At 45.1% G+C, this 24,740-nt stretch overlaps 1 protein-coding gene across 2 annotated transcripts in view; it reads left to right on the top strand.

Annotated features, from left to right (window-relative positions):
• TGFBR3 (transforming growth factor beta receptor 3) overlaps positions 1 to 24,740 on the top strand; it is a 195,320-nt gene that overhangs the window by 72,497 nt on the left and 98,083 nt on the right. The window contains exon 3 of one of the 2 annotated variants that reach the window (XM_037154394.2): positions 4,088 to 4,272. In XM_037154394.2, the coding sequence (XP_037010289.2) occupies positions 4,088 to 4,272 (185 nt within the window). Of the gene's footprint in view, positions 1 to 4,084; positions 4,273 to 24,740 lie in introns of both variants that reach the window. The other variant, XM_037154392.2, reaches the window with a different exon arrangement.

Genomic DNA, 24,740 nt, shown 5'->3' with positions numbered 1-24,740 from the left:
CTGGTTCATGGAGGTGGGCTGAGGCCATGAGGGGAGGGGCAGGAAGGCTTGGGGCTGACCCAGCAGGTGGCGGGATGCAGCTGGGGGCATAGTGTGCTAAGGGGAGAGACAGGATTGTTGTGTCACCAGGAGAAAGGAGCCTTGACAGGGTGTTGGGGATGAGAGGACAAAACAGCTTTGGGTTTCTGTCTTCTGTGACATTTGAGGGTGGGGAAGCCCCAACCAGAGCTTGATTCTTAGCAACCCAAAATGCCACCTGCTTTATTTCATGATTGATTTTTTTCCCTTTTAGTACAAGAGTGAAGCTTTGGCTAGTAGGTAGAGTGAAAGAAAGAACTCTAGGATAGAGTTTCCTATTGGCATGAAAGCCTTTGAGCATGGGTCACCTCCTGGCTCTTCCCCCTTTGCTCTCCTACCACCCTTCCCTCATGACCATCTGAGTGCATGCGGTGTGCTGGACACCATGCTGAGGTAAGGAGTAAAGCCGTAAGCAGAGTGATCGGGTGACATTCTCTTGAGGCATTGGCAGTTTTGGGTATATGCAGACATTATTATTAAACAAATGTTATTATTAAACAAATAATTATAAAGTATAGCCACATGAGAAATATTGAGTACTATGAGAGTATCAAAAATACATACCTAATGTAGTAAAAGAGGTAAAAGAAGCTTCCTCGAGTGATCTGAAGAATGAGTAGTAGTTCGCTTCACCATGGCAGGGGAAGGTACAGGAATGGTGGGGAAAGTGTTGCTGGAGGAAACCTTGTGGAGGCTTCAGCGGAAAGAAGGTTGGCACTTTTGGTGAAGTAAATAAAGCCAGTATCTTGATTAAAGTAGGTTAAGCTGCAAGTGTCAAAAAACTCCAAATAATATTATTGCCTTGAATAAAAGAAAAGTTTACATGTGTTTCATATAAAAAGAAGCAGTCTAGAGATGATCTAAAAGGTCCAGGTTCATCAAGGGCCCAAGAAACTCCTGTTTTATTGCTTTGCCCAACTCAGGGTGTTGCTTCTGTCTTATGGCCCAAGATGGCTGCTCCAGTTCTACCCATCACGTCTGTATTCCAGCCAACAGGAAGAAGGAAAGGGCAGAAGAACACATTTCATTCCCTTTATCAGAAACTCCCCGGAAATTGCATACATCACCTCTGGCTATATCGTATTGGCCAGAATTTGGTCACAGGGCCATTCCTAGCTGGAAGCATTAGCAGGACTTTCAGTACAATGTTGAAAAGGAGTGGTGAGAGAGGGTAGATAGCCTTGCCTTGTAACTGATCTTAGTGAGAAAGCTTCTAGCTTCTTACAGTTAAGTATGATGTGATATTGGCTGTAGATTTTTGTACATGTCCATCATCTGGTTGAGGATGAGGACCCGGTGGGTCTCTGTAAAGAGTAGCTGTCCTGTCACTTGGTCAGAGTGAGCCTTGTGGGTTGCTTTCTTTTTACTTTGGCCTTGGATGGACTGGTGTAAGTCATGGCTGGCACCGCCACCCGTAAAGTGAGATTTGCCCTCTCCCGAACTGTGGTGGGACGGAGACCACAGACTCGAGGTGAGGAGTCCTTATCCTCAGCACCCGGGACATTCCCTGCCTGGTTCCCTCCCTCTCTGTGTACAACCTTATTGTCTTGACTTGTTTCCAGTGAGTGCTTGCTCCCACCCTGGTGTGGGGACGAGCAGTGTGGTGCCCGAAGAAAGAACCTGCTGGGTGTGGTGGCATGCTCAGGAGAAGGGCAAGTCAAGCAGATTGCAAGCCTTTTGGCAGGTGTGTTTTGGGTAGAACTACAGCCCAGCCAGAGTTCTGCACGTACATACAAAAATAGAACTGAAAAGTACCTTTTATTCGTGCTAAATCTGTGATAATGGCAAATTCATGGCAGGAAGCTATGAAACCAATTCAAGTGTTTTCCTGTGTGGGTAGTGATAATCGCTGTGTGTTCCCAGGTTTGAGTAGTAGTAGGAGACTGTCTCCGGGGCTCTGGGGTATGAAATGCACCGGACACCCCACTGTGGCTAGTGAAGGCAGGATGGGGGGCAGCACGGTGCACACCTGCTCGTACTGTGTTACTTGCATGGGGGACCTGAAGGAATTGTGCATCAGTACCATCTGTGTTTGCTGCTGCGACACCTTTCCTCACAACCTACCTTAGAAAACAGCTGGGCACAGTACTGCAGTACAAAGGGTGGCCGTGATTATTTGGGAAGGCACATTCCTCATTTCAGAACAGATAACTATTAGCAGCCTAGATAATTTCCATGAGTTCTGAAATAGACTTAGCTTACCATGCAGGACGTCTGCCTAGGGTGTAGCAGAGGGTGTGGAAGACTGCCTGGTTCTGAACTACACTTGCACTTCAGACCAGAGCTGTTTTCCTGGAGAGGATCTCTATTATGTAGAAGTCAGGAAGAACTGATTGGGGTGTACTCAGGTTTTTTACTGGGTTCCATTTGGAAGGTTGAGGTTTAATAGACTCTGTATATTCAAGTCCCAGCCTCCCCGACTATCAAATGGAGATAGCACCAAGCCCGCAGAGGTGTGTGAGGTTGAAGTATTGAAGGCTCCTCCTCCTTCCTGGGAGAGGACTCCTGGATTGCCTCTCCGTCAATCCAGCCTGTGCGCGATGAGGCTGCAGTGTGGGGGGGCCGTACCTCACATCACTGGAGCAGTCGCCACTGTTTCCCATCTCAGTCCCTTAGAGTCAAACCCAAGTACCCGGAATGGTGCCCTAATCACTGATCAGAAAGGGACATTTTTTTTCTTAAGTTCACTGATTCATTTAACAAATATATATTTTGAGCCAGGCACCGTGATGGGTGCTGAGGATATAGAGATGAGTAATTCACAGGCATTAGGAGGCCGCACAGGACTGGCAAAGACAGATGTCCACAGTGCTGGTTACACTGTGGAAAATGAATCAGCAGAGCTGGGCAGAGCTATCATAAGAGGACAGACAAAGAATACCTCCCTTAGTCTGGGATGTTTGTTGTGGGGTGGGAGTTACAATGGAAGAGAAATCTGGGTAAAGGGAACACGTTTGAATAAAGGCATGGATTTGAGTATCATGGTTTATTTGGAGACCTTTAAGCTAGTTGGTATTACTTCCTGGCTGGGGAGGGGTGAGGGTGGAGAGATGGGAAGGGGTTAGATTAAGACAGGCCCGGTGCTAGGTTAGGGAGTTCAGGCTTTATTCACAAGGTCAGCTGTTCTCCAGGGACAGGACAGGCTTGGGACACGGGAGGAGTAGGCGTTTGCACTAGGAATCATGGTTCAGTGGACACTCCCGGGTCAGATGGACAGTGCTTCCATAGAAGGTGGCTTGGAGAGCTTGACACCTGAGCCTTTTTTAAGAAAGATCTGCAGTTGCTAGAGACAGAGACAAGGAGAGCTGCAGGAGGTAAAGGGAAGGACGAATGGATGGACTTAGAATTTAAGGTCTGATTGAGGAGGAGAATGAGGAAGCAGCAGCCGAGTATGACCAATGTTCTGTTTGTTCTTTTTGAGGCTTTGCTCACATCCTGCCTCTCTTGGGAGAATTTGCTCACCTTTGGTCCAAACTTTGCTCTACAATTCTGGTACCATTTGCCTCTCTACGCATTGCAACTTACTTTGTATTGCTCTTAAATTTGTTTTGCTTTGTCTAAGACAAGTAGCAGAAGCACTTGAAAGGTAGGGACTTTATCTTATACTTTTTTGGTGTAATTTCAGGTGTTTAATATTATTTATGCATAATATTATTGGACCTTTAGGCTATTTATTTAATTTATCTCTAGTTTTCTTCTAAGAGAGGAAGGAAGAATTAAACACAGATATCAAATGGGAGGTTTTCTCCATCCAGAGGAATACATTCATGACTCGAGCATCTAAAAGGGAACTTAATTAATACACATCAACATTGTCCAAAAGGAATTGAAGAGATTGTAGTTGTAGAAGAATAGGCCAGCTTTTTGCCATTTAGTTCCAGCAGCAACTTTCCTGGAAAGACCCCTTGGGCAGGCCGGCAGTGGCTTGACTGTCCAGCACAACGAAATTCAGTTGCGGTGCAGTTGATTGTGGTCTCTGAGGGGTTCGTGTTTGTGATTCCCTCAGCAGGTCCAGAGCCCGGCGCCCCGTGTGAACTGTCACCTGTCAACGCATCCCATCCGGTCCAGGCCTTGATGGAGAGCTTCACCGTCCTGTCGGGCTGCGCCAGCAGAGGCACGACGGGGCTGCCGCAGGAGGTGCACGTCCTGAACCTCCGGACCGCCGACCAGGGGCCTGGCCAGCCACAGAGAGAGGTAGGCACAGGTGCCAGCTTTCTGTCCACTGCCCCTCTAAGTTTTTAAGGACTCTATTCTGAACAAAGAGTACTTTCCTTCCATTCTGGGTCTAACGTGAACATGCGTGGGGAGGAGGATACTACGTACACTTGAGAGAGAAGGATTGTAAATAACAGATTGTTCTCTGGACTGGGCAACTCTAGGACTTCTTTCTCTGGTGACTTTTTGGCTTTTAAACTTTTCTGGCCCCTTGTATTGGAAAGAGTTTTCTTAAGAATTTCATCTTTTAAACAGGGCTATGAAAAAACAAAATTAGGTGCCATTTCTTTGTAATTGTAATTGTCTTTCCCACCTTCTTCTGTGCCCTGTCTTTCTTCTTGAATTGCTTTGTCCTGTGAACCTCTGGGTCCTGCTAGATGGGTTGGGAGCACTCTGGAATAAAGAGGGCGGTATCTGTGTTTGCTTGGAAAGCCCCAGGGGTAGCTTCTTACGCTCCCCAGGCAGCTGTGGAAGATGGTGGTGTCTTGGTGGCGATGATGGTGATCCAAGCTCATAGTGACTCAGCATTTACTCTGTCCTCAGCACTCTTTGAAGCACTTATACATTTATTCCATGAAGTGCTATTATTATCTTCATTTCACAGGTGGCAGACAGGTATACAGATAACTCACTGGCCCAAGGTTGGTGGTCCAGAAATTATCTAGATTGTGAGTCAGAGATAACACGGAGTTGTTATTCTTTCTGTTTCTAAGCTTTTGTGTGTCATAAATGTTATCACTCAAAATTCTGATCACAGTGAAGTATAGGAAAACCAACGCAGAACAGAATTTACCTTTGAGTTTTCCTCTCGTCAAGAAACTTAATTTCCGGAACCATTTGTTTATGTGCATAAACAACTCTGCCTTTTAGGGGTAGTAGAAATAGGAGAGGGGAGGTGTCCAGAAGGAAAAACAAGCAGATTTTAATCTTACGAAAGTGTGCAAAGTTGGCTCATTTCAAAGAAAAATCATCTAACCTTTCCAGCTACATTGGAAATTATTGTTAATACTTTTGGTTGCTTGCCATTGTAGCTGCAACACATATTTCAGGTCAGATTTCTTTATCCCAGTAATATGTCTTTAATTCTTAACTTATGGGGGAGAATCTGTGGTGGGCGGGGAAGGAGGAGAGGAGGAAATGCAGTTCTTAGGAAGTGTTGCTGACTCCAGCGATTCTGTAGCAGCAGTAATTACTCATTTTATATATGCTTCTCAGAGGAAGCAAGAAAGAAGAGAAAGTTTGAGCTATCACAGAGCAGCAACAGCAGAACATTCTGGGTGTTAAATTGTGTGGTACGGTTGTTGATTCTGAAAACAGATTCCAGTAAGAGTATTGAAGCAAAAGAAAAATAACTCAAGGAAGGACAGCAGTACTCTCCCACAGTTGTCTTTACCAGGTTAGATAAAATGGAGTTCATTTTAGGCCATGGTAGTACATAAAATTAGGTGGCGTCAGGGGTCAGTGTGTTCAGTGAGGAAGTAAAGAACGGGCCTGTGGGTGGTCTCTAAAGCTTGTTTAACAACCTGACCATTATTCTTCTCCCTCCAGTATTCGTATCCTATGTGTATGATTTTGAGTTTGTGATGTGAAGCTGTTCCCGAGACTAGGCAACTGAGGGAAACTGTGTCCTTTCCTTCTTGGGGGACTTTTAAAAATGAGATGGTTGTAGTCCTGCCTGAAAACAAGATGGGATAAGTGTTCTCTGGAAATTTCATCTGGCTCCGAGCTGCCCTTACGTCAAGGATCTGAGTATTTGATGTGAACAGAGGAGTACAGAGGACATCGGAGCAGAGGGCCATGGCAGAGAAAATGAAAGTGTGTTCATGGGTGGTAAGATGAGGATGGAGAAATACTAAATCTCTCTCACCTTCTTCCCATATGACTGTAGAGATACATCATTGCATTCACGCAAACAGTTTTTAAAAATCATTTGAACCATATGAGCCAGCAGTTCCATGCCAAAGTACATATGTAGTTCGGAGAAATAAAACCATATGTCCATACAAGAACTTGTTTACAAATGTTCATAGCTGCATTATTGATTGGAGTCAAAAAGTGGAAACAACCCAAATGTCCATCAACTGATGAATGGATAAATAAAATGCCGTATATGGACTTCTAGTCAAGGTGGTGGCAGAGGTAAATGTGGTACTTGAATCCTCCCACGACCACATGGGAATCACAACTCAATTACAAAACAGCTGTCATTCAGAATCACCTGAAACCTAGCTACATGGAAGTCCTACAGCTATGGATTTAAAGAAGCAGCCACATCAAGACTGGTAGGAGGGGTGGAGCCTGAGAATGTGCTGATCCCACACTCACATGTGCTGGATAAAATTCAGGAGGATATCTGGACTGTGGTGGTCCTCCGGAGGAACAAAGAATCCCAGCCTCACACCAAGCCCCCAGACTGGGTTCTAGTGCCAGGAAGAGAATTCCCATAACTTCTGCCTGTAAAACCAGCAGGGACTGTGGCCAAGTGAGACAGAGGCTTCTGGAGTCTCAGGCAGTTCCTCTTAAAGGGCCAGTGCACAGACTTACTTGTACTTGCTTCCTCTGAGCTCCAGCACTGGGGCAGCAGCTCAAAAGGCACCAGGGACATACCGAGAAGGACTGAATTATCTTGTATCTGGGTGAAAGCTCTAGGGGAAGCTTTCTGCCAGACAAAAAGTGCTGACAGAGGCCATTGTTTCTTTTCTGAGACATCTCTCCAACTCCCAAAAAGCCAGTGGGGGTGGGGGGTGCAGATCTGAGTCTCCATTAACCTGATACACTGCCCCATCCTGGTGATTCCCTGAGATCTTGCACTAACCAATTTGTGGACTCACTGAAGCCATTTCCAGCTTTTCCATACAAACTCCTTGTCTTGGCTCTTGCTGTGGACTTTCCTAAAATCTCTCAAAGGCTGAAAAATTGCAGACAAGCAGCATCTGATCTTGGCATGCCCTGTACCTTTTCCTAAGTGCCCCTAGTCCCAGCTCTAGCAGCAGCTGGCCTTGGTTCACAGCTTGGCCTCTCTTGGGCACCTGCAAGCCCAGCACAAGTAGCAGCCATCTACAGATTGCTCTGTAGCTCATGCCGAATGACCATAGGCAGGCCACAGATGGTGGCTGACCTTGTACCTCCCAGGAGGCCCCAGAACAAGTGTACTAGGTGGACAGCTTCAGACCATGCTGGATTATAACCCTACCACCTCCACGAGTGACACACTCATGGGGCAGACTTGATGAGCACCAATACCCCACTGATGCAAGTCCTGTTCTATAGGGTTGCCTCCTGTACAGTAGCTCTTCTGCTGTACTTGCAGCTGGTCCTCATAGCCAATTGGCCTGGGAGGTCAGTCCCTCCCAGTGACACCAACAACAATCAAGGCTCGACTACAACAGGATAGTCCACATAGTCCACACGGAGGTGTACCTGGTATACCCAGCTTGGGTGACTGGGGAGGCTACACCACTGGGCCATAGAGGACTCCTACTATACAAGGCCACTCTACCAAGTTGGGAGACATAGCAGCTCTACCTAACGATAGAAACAAATTTAGGGAAGCAGGCAAAATGTGGAGACAAAGAAACAGATCCCAAATGAAAGAGCAGGAGAAATATGCAGAAAAAGAACTAAATGAAATGGAGGCAAGCAAACCACAAGAACAAGAGTTCAAAACAATGGTTATAAGGTTGCTCAAGGACCTTAATGAGAACTTCAACAGCATGAAAAAGAACATAGAAACCATAAAAAATGACCAGTCAAAAGTGGAGGATACACTCATTTAAATGAAGAATAATTTGTAGGGAATCAACAGTAGAGTAGATGAATGAAAATTAATCCAGCAATTTGTAGTATTAGGAAGTAAAAACACCCAGTGAAAACAACAAAAAGAAAAAAAGAATAATAAAAAAAAGAGTGTAAGGAGCCTCTGGGACAACTTCAGATGTACCAATATTTACATCATGGGGCTTCTAGAGGGAGAAGAGAGCAAGAAATTGAAAACCTTTTTGAAAAAATGATAGAAAACTTACCTGACCAGAAAGCGCAGAGTCCCAAACAAGATGAACCCAAAGAGGCCCTGGCACATCATAATTAAAATGAAGAAGGTTAAAGACAAAAAGAGAATCTTAAAAGCAGCAAGAGAAAAGTAGTTAGTTACCTACAGGGGAGCTCCTATAAGACTGTGAGCTGATTTCTCAACAGAAACTTTCATTCCTGAAGAGAGTGGCAAGAAATATGCAAAGTGATAAAAAGCAAGGACCTACAACCAAAATTACTCTACCCAGCAAAGCTATCATTTAGAATGGAGGAACAGATGAAGAGCTTCACAGACAAAAAGCTAAAGCAGTTCATCACCACCAAACCAGTATTATAAGAAAAATACCAACAATAAAATGGCAATAAATACATATCTATCAACAATGGAATCTAAAAGTCGAAAGAACAAGCAGAAAAGAAACAGACCACAGACACAGGGACATTTTGATGGTTGCCAGATGGGAGAAGGGTTGGGGGATTGAGTGAAAAAGGCGAAGGGATTAAAAAGTGCAAATTGGTAGTTACAGAATAGTTATGGGGATGCCAAGTACAGCAAAGGGACTATACTCAATAATATTCTAAATACTCTGTAGGATGTCAGATGGGTATGAGATTTATCAAGATGATCGCTTAATAAGTTATATAATGTCTAATCCCTGGAGTATATACCTGAAACTAATATAATATTGTATGTCAACTGTAATTGAAAAATAAAAAATGATTAAATGGCAAAAAATACAGTATTTGCATTCATTGGAATCTCAGTCAGGTACAAGTGAATGAAGTGCTACATGCTACAACACAGGTGAACTTCGAAAACATTTTCCTAAGAGAAAGAAGATGGATGGACACAAAAGACCACATACTCTGTAATTCAATTTATATGAAATATGCAGAATAGACACATTTATAGAGATAGAAAGTACATTAGCGGTTGCTTTGGGCTGAAGGGCAGAAGGGAGAAATGGCAGCTAATGAGTACAGGGTTTCTTTGAGGGTGACTGATGTGTTCTAAGATGAAATGTGGCGACGGCCCTACAGCTGAATATGACTATACTAAACACTATTGATAAATGTGAATGTACTAAAACTCACTGAATTGTACTTTAAGTGGGTGAATTTTATCTCAGGAAAGCTATTTTAAAAAATTAATAATTCGACCCACCAATATTCTAGTTAACCCATAAGGTTTACCTTAACTGCTTTTTACTCCAGCCATAACTCCTCACCCAACTTTTTCTCTTTTTCTCTCTGGGTGATTCGACTTCTGTAGACAGACCACTGCGTGGTCTGTGCTGAAAGTCACAGCCGATCCGTTTGGGGGCAGTGGTGGGAGGACCAGAGGCAGCCCTGATGCATGTCTACCAGATGTTAAAGGCACATAGTTTTCAAAATGAAATAATAAATGTTGCTTATAAATTAGGGAAAAGAACACCACCCTGGCTCTAAGTCACAGTTGGATGGCCGCTACAGTTGTCTTTCATGATGTCCTGCAGTGTGAGGGAGTCACTGAATCAGCCCTGCCTCCCCTCTGCGTGTTGTTGGTGTGGGCAGCATAGAGACCTATTACGAATCGCCCCTCTCTGACCTTTTGCTAAATTCCCACCTCCCTTAAGGTTGTTCTTCAGTTGAGGAGTGGCTTCTTTTCCTGTGTGGGGCAGATGACAGAGCCTGTACCCTGACATAATGACCTCAGCAGGTTGACAAGATTTGGAGAAACAGTTATTCTTGTTAGACAAACAAATTTGCAGGCTGGAAGAGAATTTGTATCAGAAACCCACTCATTAAAATGATATATACAAAGCCTGCCTTTGCCATTGGCTTCCCCACGGGGTTCTTATCAGGGTAATAACCTACAGTTGTATTTTTTCATCTGAGACCACACCTCTCATTTGTAACCATTGGTTTTGGACCCAACAGTCTTGCAAGGGAACAGGAAACTGGAAGAAGACTCTCTGGTGACAGTGGAAGAGTTTAAACAGCCCTGAGATACCAGCTTTCTCTTTTAGAATAAGCAGGCAGGTGTCATGGGTCTTATCCTATGAAAACGGGCTCCTTGTGCTCTTGAACTTCAAAGTGAGATGTATCCGCACCCCCACCCCTGTCAGATTTTGGTCCCTCAGGGTGTTTCCTGATTTCTGAGAAGTGTTATAGCACCACCACTGGCTTGTTGACAGTAACATACTTTCATTAGTTACTAGAATGGTGACAATTTTGTTTTCTATCATCTAATTTTTACTGTGACCTGCTTTTATGTGGTGAAGTGTCTTTTCTATTTCCAACCTAATTGCTTGCTCTTTATGAAAAGCTGCTGAGGATAAGCCCCTAGTTAACATTCATGTGTGTGTACGGGCAGACCTCCCTTCATGGCCCTTGGCTTTATTGCACTTCACAGATGTTGCACTTTTTACAAATTGAAGTCAAGACCCACCACCAGCAAAAAGGTTACGACTGGCTTTATGACTCGCTTTATTGCGGTTGTGTGGAACCACACCCACAGTCTCTCCGATGTTTGCCTACAAAGGATATGGGCATTTAAATTTACGTATTTATTTTGACGTAAAAGAGCGACCCTGTTAACAGCCATGCCAGTGACTGGTGTAGGGGCGGAGCGAGGATCGGGAGGCTTCATCCTTACTGGAAAGGGGCCAGACTTAGTAACCTCACTGTCAGAAAGCTCAGGCCGTCCTTTTATGCATTTGCTCCTTCTCTGCTTCATTCCAAAAAAGGATTTGGAATGGGTTTACAACAATAGACATACCAACAGTGTAAGCAGAAATGCAAAATGAGGACAGAGGAAAAAAGAAAAGTGTAGTTTGTTAGCCATATGGGTGAATGTGGTTGGTGTGACCGGGTTTGAAATTTGGCTCTGAGCTGCTTGGCAGGCAGGGCCAAATGGGATGTGTGGTTAATCACACATGTGGCTCCAAGTCAGTTTTACTTGGTACCTTCTCCGAGGACTGTGGCATAAAGTCATCCCTTTCCTGGCTCTTTTAGAGAGCAGGAAGGATCACAATTGGGAGAAGGAAAAGGAAGTGAACGCATTGAAAATGCAAACTATTCTGCTTGCCTCCAAGCAGCTCCCTTACCCCCAAATACCAGTAACAGCCACGCACTGGTGGTGGTGGGTGCCTGCTGCGGGCAGCCGCCTGCCGACTCCTCATTTCGTCTGCCAGTCCTCATCAGCCCGAGAGGGAAGGAGGCTAAAGGAGGGTGTACAGTGGCCCCTGGGTCATGAAGCCGCCTCCGATCTGGGTCTGTCGGACTCCACAGTCCAACCTTTCCCCACACTTCTGGTCCACTTCCCTGGTACTTGTAGCTCCTACCTTGTCCAGCCTCCGCTGGCTCTGTTAGTGAGCCAGCAGATCTCCTCCCCAGGATTCGGGTTTCTTGGGCTTGTGATCGCTTTTTCTAGTGCTCAGAGTCCCTTTCATTCCCTTCTTCCTTCCCTGTCTGTGGCTTGGGGGCAGTATTGAGGTTGGTCTGTGTGTGGCAGTGTCTCTTTTTTTCCGTTCTGGTTTAGACGGTTATTACAATTAAGTGTCCATAATTATAAAATGCAGGCTGAGCTCCAAAGCCCTTGCACTCTATGTGGCCATTAATTACCCACACACTAAATGCCACCTCCTGATTTGTTCATAGTTGATTATTTCCCCCTCCTCCCAATATGGCTTTTAGCTGCCTTTACAAAAGTAACTCCCTTGTCCTCTGCTTGTAATCCAAGACTTCTTGTAACCAAACTTGCTTGAACTGTGTGATAAGGAAGAAGAAACACATTTAGGGATTCTTCCTTCTACTAATGAAATGCAAGAGCTTCAGTATGTGGGGTTTGCCATCCGATCTGATAAATTTTGGGGAATCTGGCAGCTCAGGGATTCCACATTTTGGAGATTGCTATACCAAACCACTTACCTGTCTGTTAGTATATCGTCTTTCCCCCACTTTTACAGTATTTCCCCCATTTCTACAAGAGAGACGTCTTTCCCTTTTTACCCCCTCAGTTGTTCAAACGTGGACAGATCAGCGTGGGGGGTGAAGGGGGTGGGTATATATCTTACTTTACCCATCACCAGTGAAAGATCTGGTATAAAATTTCAAGACTGGCTCTTTGGAGAGTACACATGTGAGAGCAAAAATAGCAAATGAACATAGCACACTAGCTACTTTTTTCCTCTATCTGGGGCAGTTTTTTTTCCACTGTTATTCACCAACAACTTCCCGGTGCTTGTCCTGTGTATGTGTAGGAAGAAAAATCAAAACAAACTGAAGGGTATTTATGTTTCAGAGATCTTATAGGTAGTGTATGTGAAGCACGAGTCAAAGTAAACCCCTCAGACACAGACACAGGATAGTGATGAAATGCATGGACTAAACAAATACCTTCCATGTATAAACACTGCCCGGCGTTTGTTTAAATGGGGGTTGTTTGGGAAATTGCTTCAGCCGGACAGGTAAGATTACCTCTGAACTGTTCATTTTGTTGCAGACCTGCAACAAAATAGATCAGAAAGTTACACTGACAACAGGGGACACATTTCTCAGAGGCATTCCTCCCTCCTCTCCTCCCTCTCTCCTCCTCTGTCTTCCCCTGTTCTCCCTTCCCCCATTCATTTGCCTGTTGCTGTGGAAATTATTTGATGAACTTGAAAGGCAACTGAGTCTGTGCGTAGGATTGAAGGCCTACATGAATAGGATAGTCACACTGTTCAACAAGAGTCACCCCTTCACTGCACACTTTAAATGATGGCACCCTGCTGGGCAGTATGAAGACGCCACAGTTGGACAGAGGAGCAGCACTGGGAACCGCCAGCCAGCTAGACCTCCAGCGGCTGCCGTCTCCGGCAGAGAACAGTGCAGGCCCGTGAGAACTGGCCACGCTAGTCAAAGATGGTTTCTAACACACTGTGGCAAGACGTTCCATCTGAAACTCAGCTTTCAAGTAGGGACTCTCCAAAAACCCAGTCTTGGAATTTTAGAAAAAGTGAAAGCAGAAATCAGAGAGGCTAAGGAGTTACAAGTTCTTGCCAAGATGCTGGCTGGCCACATCGCTTAAATCCTGGCATTTGTCACAGTAACGACCAGATGCTATTACACTGCCCCAGGAAAGCACGGTTCCCCCCATCCCCCCACCCGCAGAGGGATTGGGTCTGGTGCAACTCTGCCACTCTAGCATGGGTTAAAGTGATGCTGGGTTAAGTTCTTTGCTGGCTGGGGACTGGCAGATGGAAAGGGCCTCTCTTATTATTGCCTCTTCACCAGTCTGGAGAAGAGGCTGCCTCAACCCCTTCTAAAATTTGTCCAGCGGCAGCAGCTTCCAACTCACGTGGTGTTTGTCCTTCATGGAGATCAGGGTTATAGCCCTGGCCTGGGCTGTTACTGCTATGATGCCTTCTCTTTGACTTCTTAATAATTGTACAATTTACTGAGAACGTTGTTAGAAAATGTTTCTACAGGAGCACCCTCCATGTCTGAAAATGTAACTTTTTGCTCTTAGAACTTTTTGGAGAGTATTTTAAAAAGCAATGACCAAAGTAAGGAGCAGGCTGCAGATCCGAGGCCCAGATGTGCCTGCTGGGCCAAAGCCCAGTGTGCGTGTGTGTGCAGAAAGTCCAGATACCCAGCTCGCACTTTCTTGTTTCCACTGCTTATGTGCTGGCTTGACATTTTAATATCTTTTTAAAAAGTTATTGATTTGAGAGAGAAAGAGAAACATTGATTTGTACTTATTTATGCACTCATTGGCTACTTCTTGTATGTGCCCTGACCAGGGACTGAATGGCCACCATGGCGCATCAGGATGACACTCCAACCAGCTGGCTTCCTGGCCAGGGCTCTATTGCGATGTTTGTTTCAGAATAAAAGGAAACTTACTGCTAATATCTCTGATTTAAATACTCAAATGCTACCAAAGTATTTATTATATTGCTTTTGTCATGCCCCCTCTGTATTTTCTAAATATTTCTGTGAAAATTAGACACATATTTAATCGTTTTACTTTCCTCTCCCCCATGGTGGAGAGGCCATGGGTGAACTTGGCCCTGCCGATCCCCTCTCCGCACTAACTCATTCACCGGCCTCGCCTGTCGCACTTCCTGAACGAGTGAGTGCCTGGGTGTCCTGCCTTTCCCTTCGTTCTCCTCTGCAGCTTCACTGCTGCTCTCGCGCTTTTGACCAACTCATGGGTGCTGGGACTGGAGAGGTGGCCCGGAGACCCTCTGGTCCTGACCGCCTCACCGAGGAGACCAGGCCCAGGGAGGGAAGAGATGACTTGTTCACTCTCAGTGAAGAAATTGGTGCCACTGCTGGGCTGGAACCCGGGGAGCGTGGTTCCTGTCGCTGAGTTTTGTCTACCACAGTGCCTTTCCCCACTGCTCTGCCTTCTCAGCTCCTTTTTCTGTACCCGCTTTCCTGCCATTTATTTCTGGGTTTTAGGGTGTTTGTTACCTTAGCCTGGTTCTCTTTCTATGTTTCCATGTCTTTCTGTTTTCTTCCCCAGTTTCTCTTTCTTCCTTCTCAGGGATTCTTGGCTGAAGTGCAGTCCGTGGGCCTTGTCATCGCCCCCCGCCCCCCCGCCCTCCCGCACTGTCTGTTCTCCCTGTTCTCAGGACTTTGGGTGTCACCTGCATGCCAAAGACTCCAGGAACTCTCTCCAAGCTTCTCCAGTGGGGTCTCCGAAGCACCGTACCCCTCAGGACGTACCACAGGCTCCCAGGTGCTGTGCTGTGCTGTGGGGGAGTGGCCATCGGCGTGGCTCTGTCTGGTGTCAGATGGCGGTTACTCTCAGCTCTGCCAGTCCCCAGGTGAACTCTCTAAGAGTCAACTTTCTCATCTGCAAGTGGAGGTGATAGGAAGTTCTTTAGAGGGTTCACTGAGGATCAAGGATCCAGGCACGCGTGCCTGGTACGCTCGCGCAGTCCAATGCTAGCTCTTTTTACTCTCTCCAGATGTGGACGTAACAGCCTTCCTGGGTCCTTCTCTCCTTGCCCTGGTGCTGGTTTACTCGTCCAGCACTCCTGTCCCATCAGCGTCACTGCTACTGTCTGTCTCAGGACTTCTGAACCATCCTGGACTTACCAGTTTCCTTCAAACATGGTATTTGACCAGTCATCAAGTTTTATTGACATTTTCTTTGCAATTTCTCTTAAATTTGTGTGTTTCTCACCACTGAGCCCGAAGCTTCCTTATCCAGTCTCCTGGGACTGGCCTTCAGCTTTAGGCCCCAATTCTTTCAGTCTAGTGTGTGGATCACTTTATAAAACCAACTTTCTTTAAATAATACTCCACAGTTCATTTATTGTTAGACCCGCTCAAGGAATTATTCATTGAGAGCCTGCTGTGCTCTAGGTAGACAGTCTGTTAGATTCTTACTCATCTTTATATCTTCTTCACTTACTTGCCTGTAAGGAAGACTAAATTGAATGCAGTGTGACCAATAGTATGACCATTACTTGTTATAAAATCAACAAAATTTTGCAGGATCCTAAAACAAAGGGAGTGGTAATTTTATCCACGGGCGAGGGGAGGGTACCCAGAAGCGAACATTTGCTGAAGGGCTTGGAAGTTAAGTAGAAGTTGCTGGGCAGAGGAGAAGGGAGGCCCCAGCGTACATGGAGGGAGGGGCAGAAACCACACGTGGAGGAAAGTTCGCTCATGGACACGTGCAGCTGGTGTACCGGTTGGGGAGCGGCGAGCTGTGGCCTTTGGGCCAAATCCTGCCTGCTGCCTGTTTCTGTGTATGTATTATTTATATGCCGTAAAGTTCACCTGCCAGTGTCGGGCGATACAGCCCTGGCCATGTAGCTCAGTTGGTTCCAGTGTCGTCCTGATCTGCTATGATTGCCATTCAGTCTCTGCTCAGGGCACTTGCAAGAACTTCTAGAGTGTGCGTGTCAGTGATTTTTAGGGTTCTTGCAGAGTTGTGCAACCATCACTACAATCTACCTTTAGGCCATTTTTAGCACCCCAAAAGGAAACTTTGTACCCATTAGCAGTCACTCTCCATTCCCCAAACTCCCAATCCTTGCTTTAGGCAGTCACTAATCTACTTTCCTTCCTTATGGATTTGCCTATTCTGGGTATTTTCCATCAACGGACTCATACAGTACGTGCCACTTTGGTGCCGGTTTCTTGCACTTAACATGTTTGAGGTTCATCCATGTATTAATTATTTCATTCCTTTTTATTTCTGAATCATATTCCATTGTGTGGCTATACCATATCTTGTTAATCCATTCGTCAGTCTGATGCTTGTTGTGTAAATAAAGTTGTATTGGAGAATAGTCACGACTATTCCTTCACGTATTGTCTGTGGCTGCTTTCTCACTACAGTGGCAGAGTTGAGTGGAGTGACAGTAGTGTGGCCTGCATGGCCAGCAAAGCCTAAAATATTTACGATCTGGTCATTTGCAGATAAAGCTTGCCAACCCTTAGATGGGGGGCAGCAATGGTGAGGGCAATGGTAGGGTGGGCTGGGACCGGGAAATGGAAGATGAGAATGGAAGGGCAGCACGAGCAAGGGTTTGGATTTAATCCCGCAGATCAGTGTTTCTCCAAGTGTGTGTGGTGTGTGAACTCTCTGCTTCTGAATCCCTCAGAGATGCTAAAGTGCACATTCCTGACCTTGTAGCTGAATCCATTGCCTCGCATCTCTTAACTCCACCTGAACTTTTTTCTCAGTTCTCTCAGTCCTCGCCACCTTAGAAGCCCATGTGTAAGTCTGAACTCTTCAGCAAACCCTTCCCTGAGTCCTTAACCCTCCTCCACCTCCCTCTTTTCTAACACTGCTCTGAAGCCCCTCCTTCCCCCCACCACAGCCTGCACCTCCCCAGAGTAGGGGATTATATATTTTCTTGTATTATTTGCTGCCAAATCACGTGTGTGTATCTTGCACAGCCAGCTGGAGAGTGGACTTTCTTAAGGTCAGAACCTTAAGAAACTCATGACCTTCTTCTGCGTTGTGCATACTGGGCCCTGACATCACCGAAGTTTTCGCGAACACCTCCCCGCCCTGCAGTGCGTCTCTTTTGCTCTGCACTGTATCAGTGGACTTGCTGCTTTGTCCCTGGGCCCCTCTTAACTGCTGCAGCTGAGCAGGCATCCTCCATTTTGCATTACGGCTTAGATTTATTTTTTCCTAATTAAATCTCACACTACTGCAGTTTACTCTAAATTCTCCAGAATCTCTGTGACGTTCTTTCCCTAGCCTGTTTCTGAGATTTGTTACATTTCCTTTACTCTTATGGATTTTGGCCATCTGCTAGTCAACTAGTTTGTCTTTTCCCTCAGCGGGGTAAAGAGCTATAAATGGTTTTTGACTCCATGCTGCTCCCTTGGGTGGCTCATTTGATTTGAGCCAGGTTTGAGTTGGGCCATTGAGAATGGTTTGTCCTCATGGTGTGTGTGTGTGTGGGGGGTAACATCCCGCCAATTCTTAATACTGTTGCTATTAATTAACCTTCATTCTGCCTGTTGAAGGAGGTCATTTTGCTCTACCTTACATTGTTAAATAGCTAATAACTTAATTTTTTAATTTTGTTTTTTGCTCAGTGAGCACTTAAAATATCCCTGCCTGTATAGTAATTTGTTCCCTGTTTAATGTGGCTTTTTCCTTTGTTTACTCTGGACCCAAGTCTTTCTAGCTTGTTTTCTAAGTCAGCCCAAAAGTTGCTGGTCATTGGATTTGGCAGCTTTTTCAAGCCTTACCCACCAGAACCCTACAGGAAGTTGTGTGTCGGCCAGAAGAGTCTGTTTATTTAGAGCGTGGTGTCCAGCAGAAGCAGCCCATTTATGAGGGTCTGGTCTTAAAGACACAGGAATCTGCATCTGGGTTTGGAAGACCTGCTGCCTTGGCTTCCACTGCAGTTCTGTGCTGTGTGCTCTCCTTCCCAGACTGCCAGGGCTCCTCACCTAGACCGTGGGGTCATTGCAATAGTCCTTTTCCTGAGCCCCTTGGCCTTATCTGCAAAGACTACCAATGCCCAGATACTACTCGATAGTCTTTTTAAACTCATGAAAATGGGATTACTTTTTTTTTTTAATGTTTTGGCTTTTATAACTTTGTCACCATTTTCCAGTGTTCTGGTAGGACGTTGCTCCGAGTGCACCCCCGGTTTAGAATGCTAACACTAAGTTGAAGTAACTGTGCCTTTGACTCCTGGGTCCGGTTCCCCGCCCACAGCCATCTGGCACTATCTGGGTTCTGGTCCAAACGCTTTGACTAGAACAATAGTGCTTTATATTTATGGCACTTTCACCCAAACCACAGAGTCCTTTGGCTGAATCTAGAATTTTTACATTCCATCTGGGGAAAAGAAGCAGATTTCAGGTAGGATTTGGCTTCTTTTGAAGATAGAGAGACTAGATTAGATGCCACCAGGTCTAACTATGAGCCAAGGAGAGCCAGCTGTAGGGCTCAGGATCACCGCAATGGGCTAACTCTTCCCTGGGGCCCAAACTCTGCACTGTGCACATTAAGGTTTAGTTTCTACTTGTTTTCTTCCTTTTCTTTTCTAGGGGAAGGGAAGGAGAAAGGGAGAGGAATATCACTGTATGGTTGCCTCTTGTGTGTCCCCTGCTGGGAACTGGCCTGCAACCCAGGCCTCTGTGCCCTGACTGGGAATCGAACTGGGATCCTTTGATTTGCGGACCCGTGCTCAATCCACTGATCTACACCATTCAGGGCTAGTTTCTATTTGTTGATACATGTGTACACTCACTGGATTCTTTCTGAATTTGCTTCACCATGTAGGTAAAGTGGCTGTAGGTTTTATGTGCCTAGCACAGGGCTTACCACAGGGCAGGTACTCAATACCTGTGCACTGATTTGAATGGAAGCCGCATTCACATCTTAAGAGGTGAGCCCTTTACAAGTGAGAGGTACCTCAGAAATGAAAGGCAGAGAGAAAATGAGGTATCACACGACTCAGCTCTAGCATGCTCCAGGGTGAGGGTGGGAGCAGGGGTTGCCCCTTAGTGTTCTACAGTTGTTTTTTTTTGTGAGGTTGACGGTATATTGATATTTTGAGCTCTGAATAACTCTCAAAGAGCATTGATTTTCTTAAAGTCTTAGGTAAATTTAACATTTAATGAAGTTAAAAACAATACTTTACACATTCTTCTCCTTACGCCTCTCAACCCCAGGTAGATAGACATGCAGGCAAGGCCTTTCTTGGGAATCAGAATTTCTGAAGATAAAGGTGAAACCTCAAGTCCAAGGGAGCTAAAGGTCCATCTGGACATGGGCATGCATGCTGTGGTGTGAGACATATGGGCATTTAGTGTGTCTCCTTTGCTTGCCATGCTGAATCTCAGATTTGGGGGTCTTCCAAAAAGCAAAGGCAACTGGAGAGCTTAATTTCCATCGGTGAGTCATGCTTGGGCATTTTGCCTCCATCATCTGGCCGCAGAGGACCTTTAGGGGCCAATTACCCTCCTTGTATTCTGAACACCCCTAGATTTTGATCTGGTGCAGCTGGCCACAGGACTCTGGCTGTTCCCTGCTGCGAGTTCTTTCTGCTGAGCCCAGCACCCTCTACGCGTTCATGCTGCCCCTTTATTGCTCTTCGTAGGTTGTTAGTGCATGTGTTGCTCTTTTTATTTTTGTTTCCTGCTTTTTTATGGGTTGAAGATTTCACTCCTTTCTCCTTTATCACTGCTGGTTGTTAAAATAGTGAGAATCGGAATGAAATGGTAATATCATTGCGAACAAGTATTTCTCTGAAAAAATCTTCTTTTTTAAATTTTTAATGCTGTTAATATCTAATTCCCAGTGTTTTTGTTGGCAGCTGTTCAAATTTCCCAAATCATAAAATCTTTCAAAGCCTACTCCAAGTTTTTTTTCTTGATTCAGTTTTTCTCCTATTTGCATTAAAAAAAAAAAAAAGCTTACCCATTCTCACATAGAAAAGTGACCTATGTTTATTAGAGACCAGAGTGGCATGATTCCTTGAGGTGCTGTGAAGTTTTTGGATGTGTTTTGAAGCAGTGTGCAAGGGTAATTTTTAGCCGTTTTTGCCATGTGTTCTCATATACATTTCCTAAACACTTTCCCTGGCTTGGTGCTATTACTGTGTATATAACCTACATGTGTTTCCTATTTTTTATGACTCATGCTTACGGTACTCATAAAGATTTAGCCTTTATCTTGGCTCTGAGTAATGAGCCCACTTGTGCATTTCCAGCAGAGAGGTGGGTCGGGACTTTTGCATTTAATGCTGTAGAATTGGCCTCTTGAAGGCCTAGTGCAGGAAGCATGACACACTCATCGGAAGGTCCTGCGTCCTCCAGAGGAAGAGGTCACCTCGGTTTTTGTGAATTGATTAATTTGTGTTTTCTAGGTTTTCCTTTCCCTTTGCCCCTTTTAGTCTCATCGCTGCTTGTGAGGGAGACCACCCGACGGTGACTAGATGGAACAGATGCTCTAGTTCTTTTCCCTGCTGGTCCCTGTGTGGAAGGGTTTGGTGGAGGAAGAAATGGAAATAAACTAAAATGATATTTGTTTTACATGGGGCACCCAATATCCAGGGGATTTTCTTGGGCTCAGATGAACTATTAAGACCCAGCAGATGATCACAGACCACAGGTGGCTTCAGTCCACCCAGAAGGCCTTAGGATAGGAACCCCCTTGCAGCAGAGCACCATGGGGCTCCTCTTCCTGCTGCTGGTGGCTGCCCGCACCTCAGTTCATAGTGCCATCTGGAGCCTTCCCGCTGATGGCTCAAACGCCAGGAGACCTGTGTGTGTCCCTGTGTATTGCCCTGGTTTTGAAGCGCCACACCTCACAGGAGCTAATTGACAACTCTACTCTCTAACAGTTCCTGTGGAGCCCATGAAGGACTTGCTCGGTTCACAAGAGTCACTGCTCTTAGGGAGGCCCCCAAATATCTATCAGGTAGTTTTAATTTTTCCAACTCCAATACATTAATCAATCAGGGGTAATATTAACTGTAAGCAAGATGCCTTTTATTATAGCTGACATATTGTTTTAGGCTACCACTGTTACAGAGTTAATAGAATTAACAGAAGATCAAATTCTCAAGCAGAAGAGGAATACATTTTGCTAATGCTTTGTCCACACCTGTGGACTTTCTTCTTATTACCGTTTGTATCCCTGACTCTGGTTGGCTGCGTAATGGCTCCCAAAGGAAATGCCCACGTCCTAACCCCTCAGATCTGTGAATGTTACTACATGAATGTTCTTTAGAAAAAAAATTTTGCAGATGTGAGTAATTGAAGGATTTTGAGGTGAGAAGATTCCCTTGAGTAATCTGGTGGCCTTTAAATGCAATTACATGTGTCCTTATAAGACAGAAATTTGACATAGAAGAGGAAAAGGCGATCTTTCCGTGGAGGCAGAGATCCGAGTGATATGGCCACGAGCCAAGGGATGCTGAACGCCATGAGAAGCCGGACGAGTCAAGGAATGGATTCTCTCTAAGAGCCTCTGGAGGGAGCGTGGCTCTGCTGACACCTTGATTTTGGTTCAGTAATGCTGATTTTCAGCATCTGGCCTCCTGAATCATGAGAGAATAAATTTCTGTTGTTTTAGGCTACCACATTTTTAGTAATTTGTCACAGCAGCCACAGGAAACTTACCCACTCCCTGTCTCACATTAGCCTGGGAGATTATCTTGAGTTCCACACAGCCCGCCTGTCTCCATTTCACTCACTGCTTATGTTCCCCGTCTCTGGAAAGGATGCTGCTACCCTCAGTTACCAAGGCAGAAACCTTGGGGCCTTACCTATGTTTTCTAAGATGTCACATCCAGTCCTATTTATTCTACCATAAAAATATATTCTGCATTCAGCCACCTTTGGCTTCACCGCACCCCACCACTGTCTGTCTGTCTGTCAGTCCCTACCACCTCCTTTGGTCCAACCCATCATCACATCTTTACTCCAGACACAGTGGCCCTTACCCAGGTCCCTGAAGAGGGCAGGATCTGGAGCTCAAGTGCCTGTGTTGGAAGCCTGCTTCCACTATTTATGAGCTTTGTTGTGACTTTGGGCAATTTGTACTATCTATATAGTATCTATTTAATAGGTTGCTATGACAATTGAATTGTTAAATTGTGACAAGTGCTTAGAATATAATCAGCACTGAATAAATGTTAGCTAAGATCTCCCTCTACAGAGCAGCCTGAGTGATCCTTTTAAAATTTAAATCCAATCACAAAATTTGCCAGCTCGTTACATTTAGAATAAAATTCCTAACCCCCAGCAGACCTTTCACCCCTCCTCCCGCCACTCTCACCATTTTCACTGTGCGGCTGTTGTTGGCCCTGATGCCCTTCAGAGAAGCCGAGCACCCTGCGGCCCCCCCCCCCACGCACTTCTCCTGGTTGTGCACAGGGCTTGTTCCTGCCTTCGTCGGGTCTCTGCCCCGCCCTCACTCGGTGGAGCCCCTCATCCGCGGCCCATGCCCATGTCCAACAGCCACACCCTCTACTGTCTCCAGCCCTGTTTTACACTTTAAAAATAACTCATATCACCACCTGATATTTATATTTAAACGTGTTTATTGCCTGTTCCTTCCACCAGAATTTCCATGAGATATTTTATTTTGGGCACTATCTCTAGTAATTCAAATAGACCCAGCAGGAAGTGAGCACTCAATAAATATATGTGAAATAAATGATTTAATGAACAAGGGAATGTGTCGATTATAACAGTTTAGCTTTATTAAACAGACTGAGCTACAAATATTTTATTTGGAAATCTCTTATATTTATTATATGTTTTAGAAAATCTGGTTATGGATATTGGTATGCATGGTTCAGTGATAAATGTTTCTTAACCCAGGTTTCAAGGTGTAGAAAACAGCACTGGACTGTGAGTCTTTACAGAGCACTCGACTCTCCATTTATCAACATCCATTTTGTTTAAAGTCGAGCAACTTGTAGACCCCGGGGAGTCTGTTTCTTTATTTGTCAATAGAAAGATGGGGAGATTCAGATCTAATATTTCTTTCGGTGCTCTTGTCTTTTTGAGTCTATATTAAGAGTTAAAGGAATATTTTAAAAATATACTTAGTCCAGGCATTCAGTATGAAAAACAACGTTTACACTTATTAAAAAATACCAACTTCAAATTGAAATTGAAAGTGTTTCTGGACATTGTTAAATTAGAAAGTATCCAAAAAAAAAAAAAAAAAGAAGAAGAAAGAAAGTATCCTTAAACCCTAGGCAGAAAGACAGGGTTAAGGATCTACCTAAGAGCTGAAATGTAAACTATCTTATGGCTCCTTATATCTGTTTTTTTTAAAACTTGGATTAAGTAGGGTTTACAGATCTGGGGGCAAAGCCGGCCCCCAGATATTTGGGAAAATTCTTTCGAGTTTCTTCATCGCTTAGATCCTGCTGCCTCGTGCAGTAGAAATTTCCCGATTTCCAGACAGCTCCACTGTTCCACAGGACAGAGTACGTACAAAAGAACCCTTCTTGCTCTGTCTTCTATTTATTGCAATATTTTTATTTATTGAAATACAGAAGATTAGAGGAACTAATCATCTCAGTTTGTGGAGCAAGGGCCTCTCCCCATGTAATTAGAACCAGGCAGCTGGACAGTCGAGGGCAGCAGCCTTCACGGCCTGTGCTTCAGTGCAGAGCATGGTGTGGGTGACGCAGGCAGCAGCCCCGGGGCTCACCATCCCGCGTAGACCTGGGCAAAGAACAACACCTGTAAACAGCAGGCACAGAGACACAGAAATGTGTTATTGCCCTAAACATGATAGAAACAACCAAATAGACTTAATTAACTACAGCTGGGCTGAGATAAACACGTGCTAAGGGAGCAGGCATGTTGGAAGGACATGGGGCTTGGGGAGGCTGGTTGCTGGAGTAATTGGAGTCAGGTGTACTACCTGGCAGTGCTCTTTGGAGGTGAGAGTTGGGAGAGGTTTGAAATAGGGATGTGGTTTGGCTGAGGGCTGGAGGGAGAATTTTTGAAGACGAGGGGAGGAGGCTGGCAAGTAACAGCTGAGTTAAGGAGTATGAACTGTGTTGAGGACAGTAAGTACGTTGGCAGCTGTGAGAATTTGTGTCTGATGGCCTTGCCCGTTGGTGTTTATAGTGGGAGAAGGGGTGCTTGCCCGTACTACTACTGCAGGTCTTTCAAGCTGGATGAATCGATAGTCTTTAACAGTGGAAGGGGCAATTTAGGTAGACCTCTAAAGATACTTGTTTGTCCTCAAACTTCCCAGCTACACATTGGGAGAAACTTTTAGCTTTACCTCATAATTCTGTGATTTCAGCTGCCTTGGAAGGAGTTCATGGCTTCGGCTCTTCCTGTGTTCCTATTTCTTTGGAAGGCATACTCCAGAATAGACAGGCAGGTGATTGAGTCTCTGTTTCAAAATCTGGGGCCTCAGAGCAGATGTGACGTTGGGGGCAGATATGGAATGAATGTGTTATGTTTGGGAC

The sequence above is a fragment of the Artibeus jamaicensis genome, unplaced genomic scaffold, assembly GCF_021234435.1.
Source record: "Artibeus jamaicensis isolate MK-2021 breed Jamaican fruit bat unplaced genomic scaffold, CSHL_Jam_final scaffold_1019, whole genome shotgun sequence".
NCBI lineage: Eukaryota > Metazoa > Chordata > Mammalia > Chiroptera > Phyllostomidae > Artibeus > Artibeus jamaicensis.
Note: the sequence above shows the minus strand (reverse complement) of the source record. Positions and strands in the feature narration are given on the sequence as shown.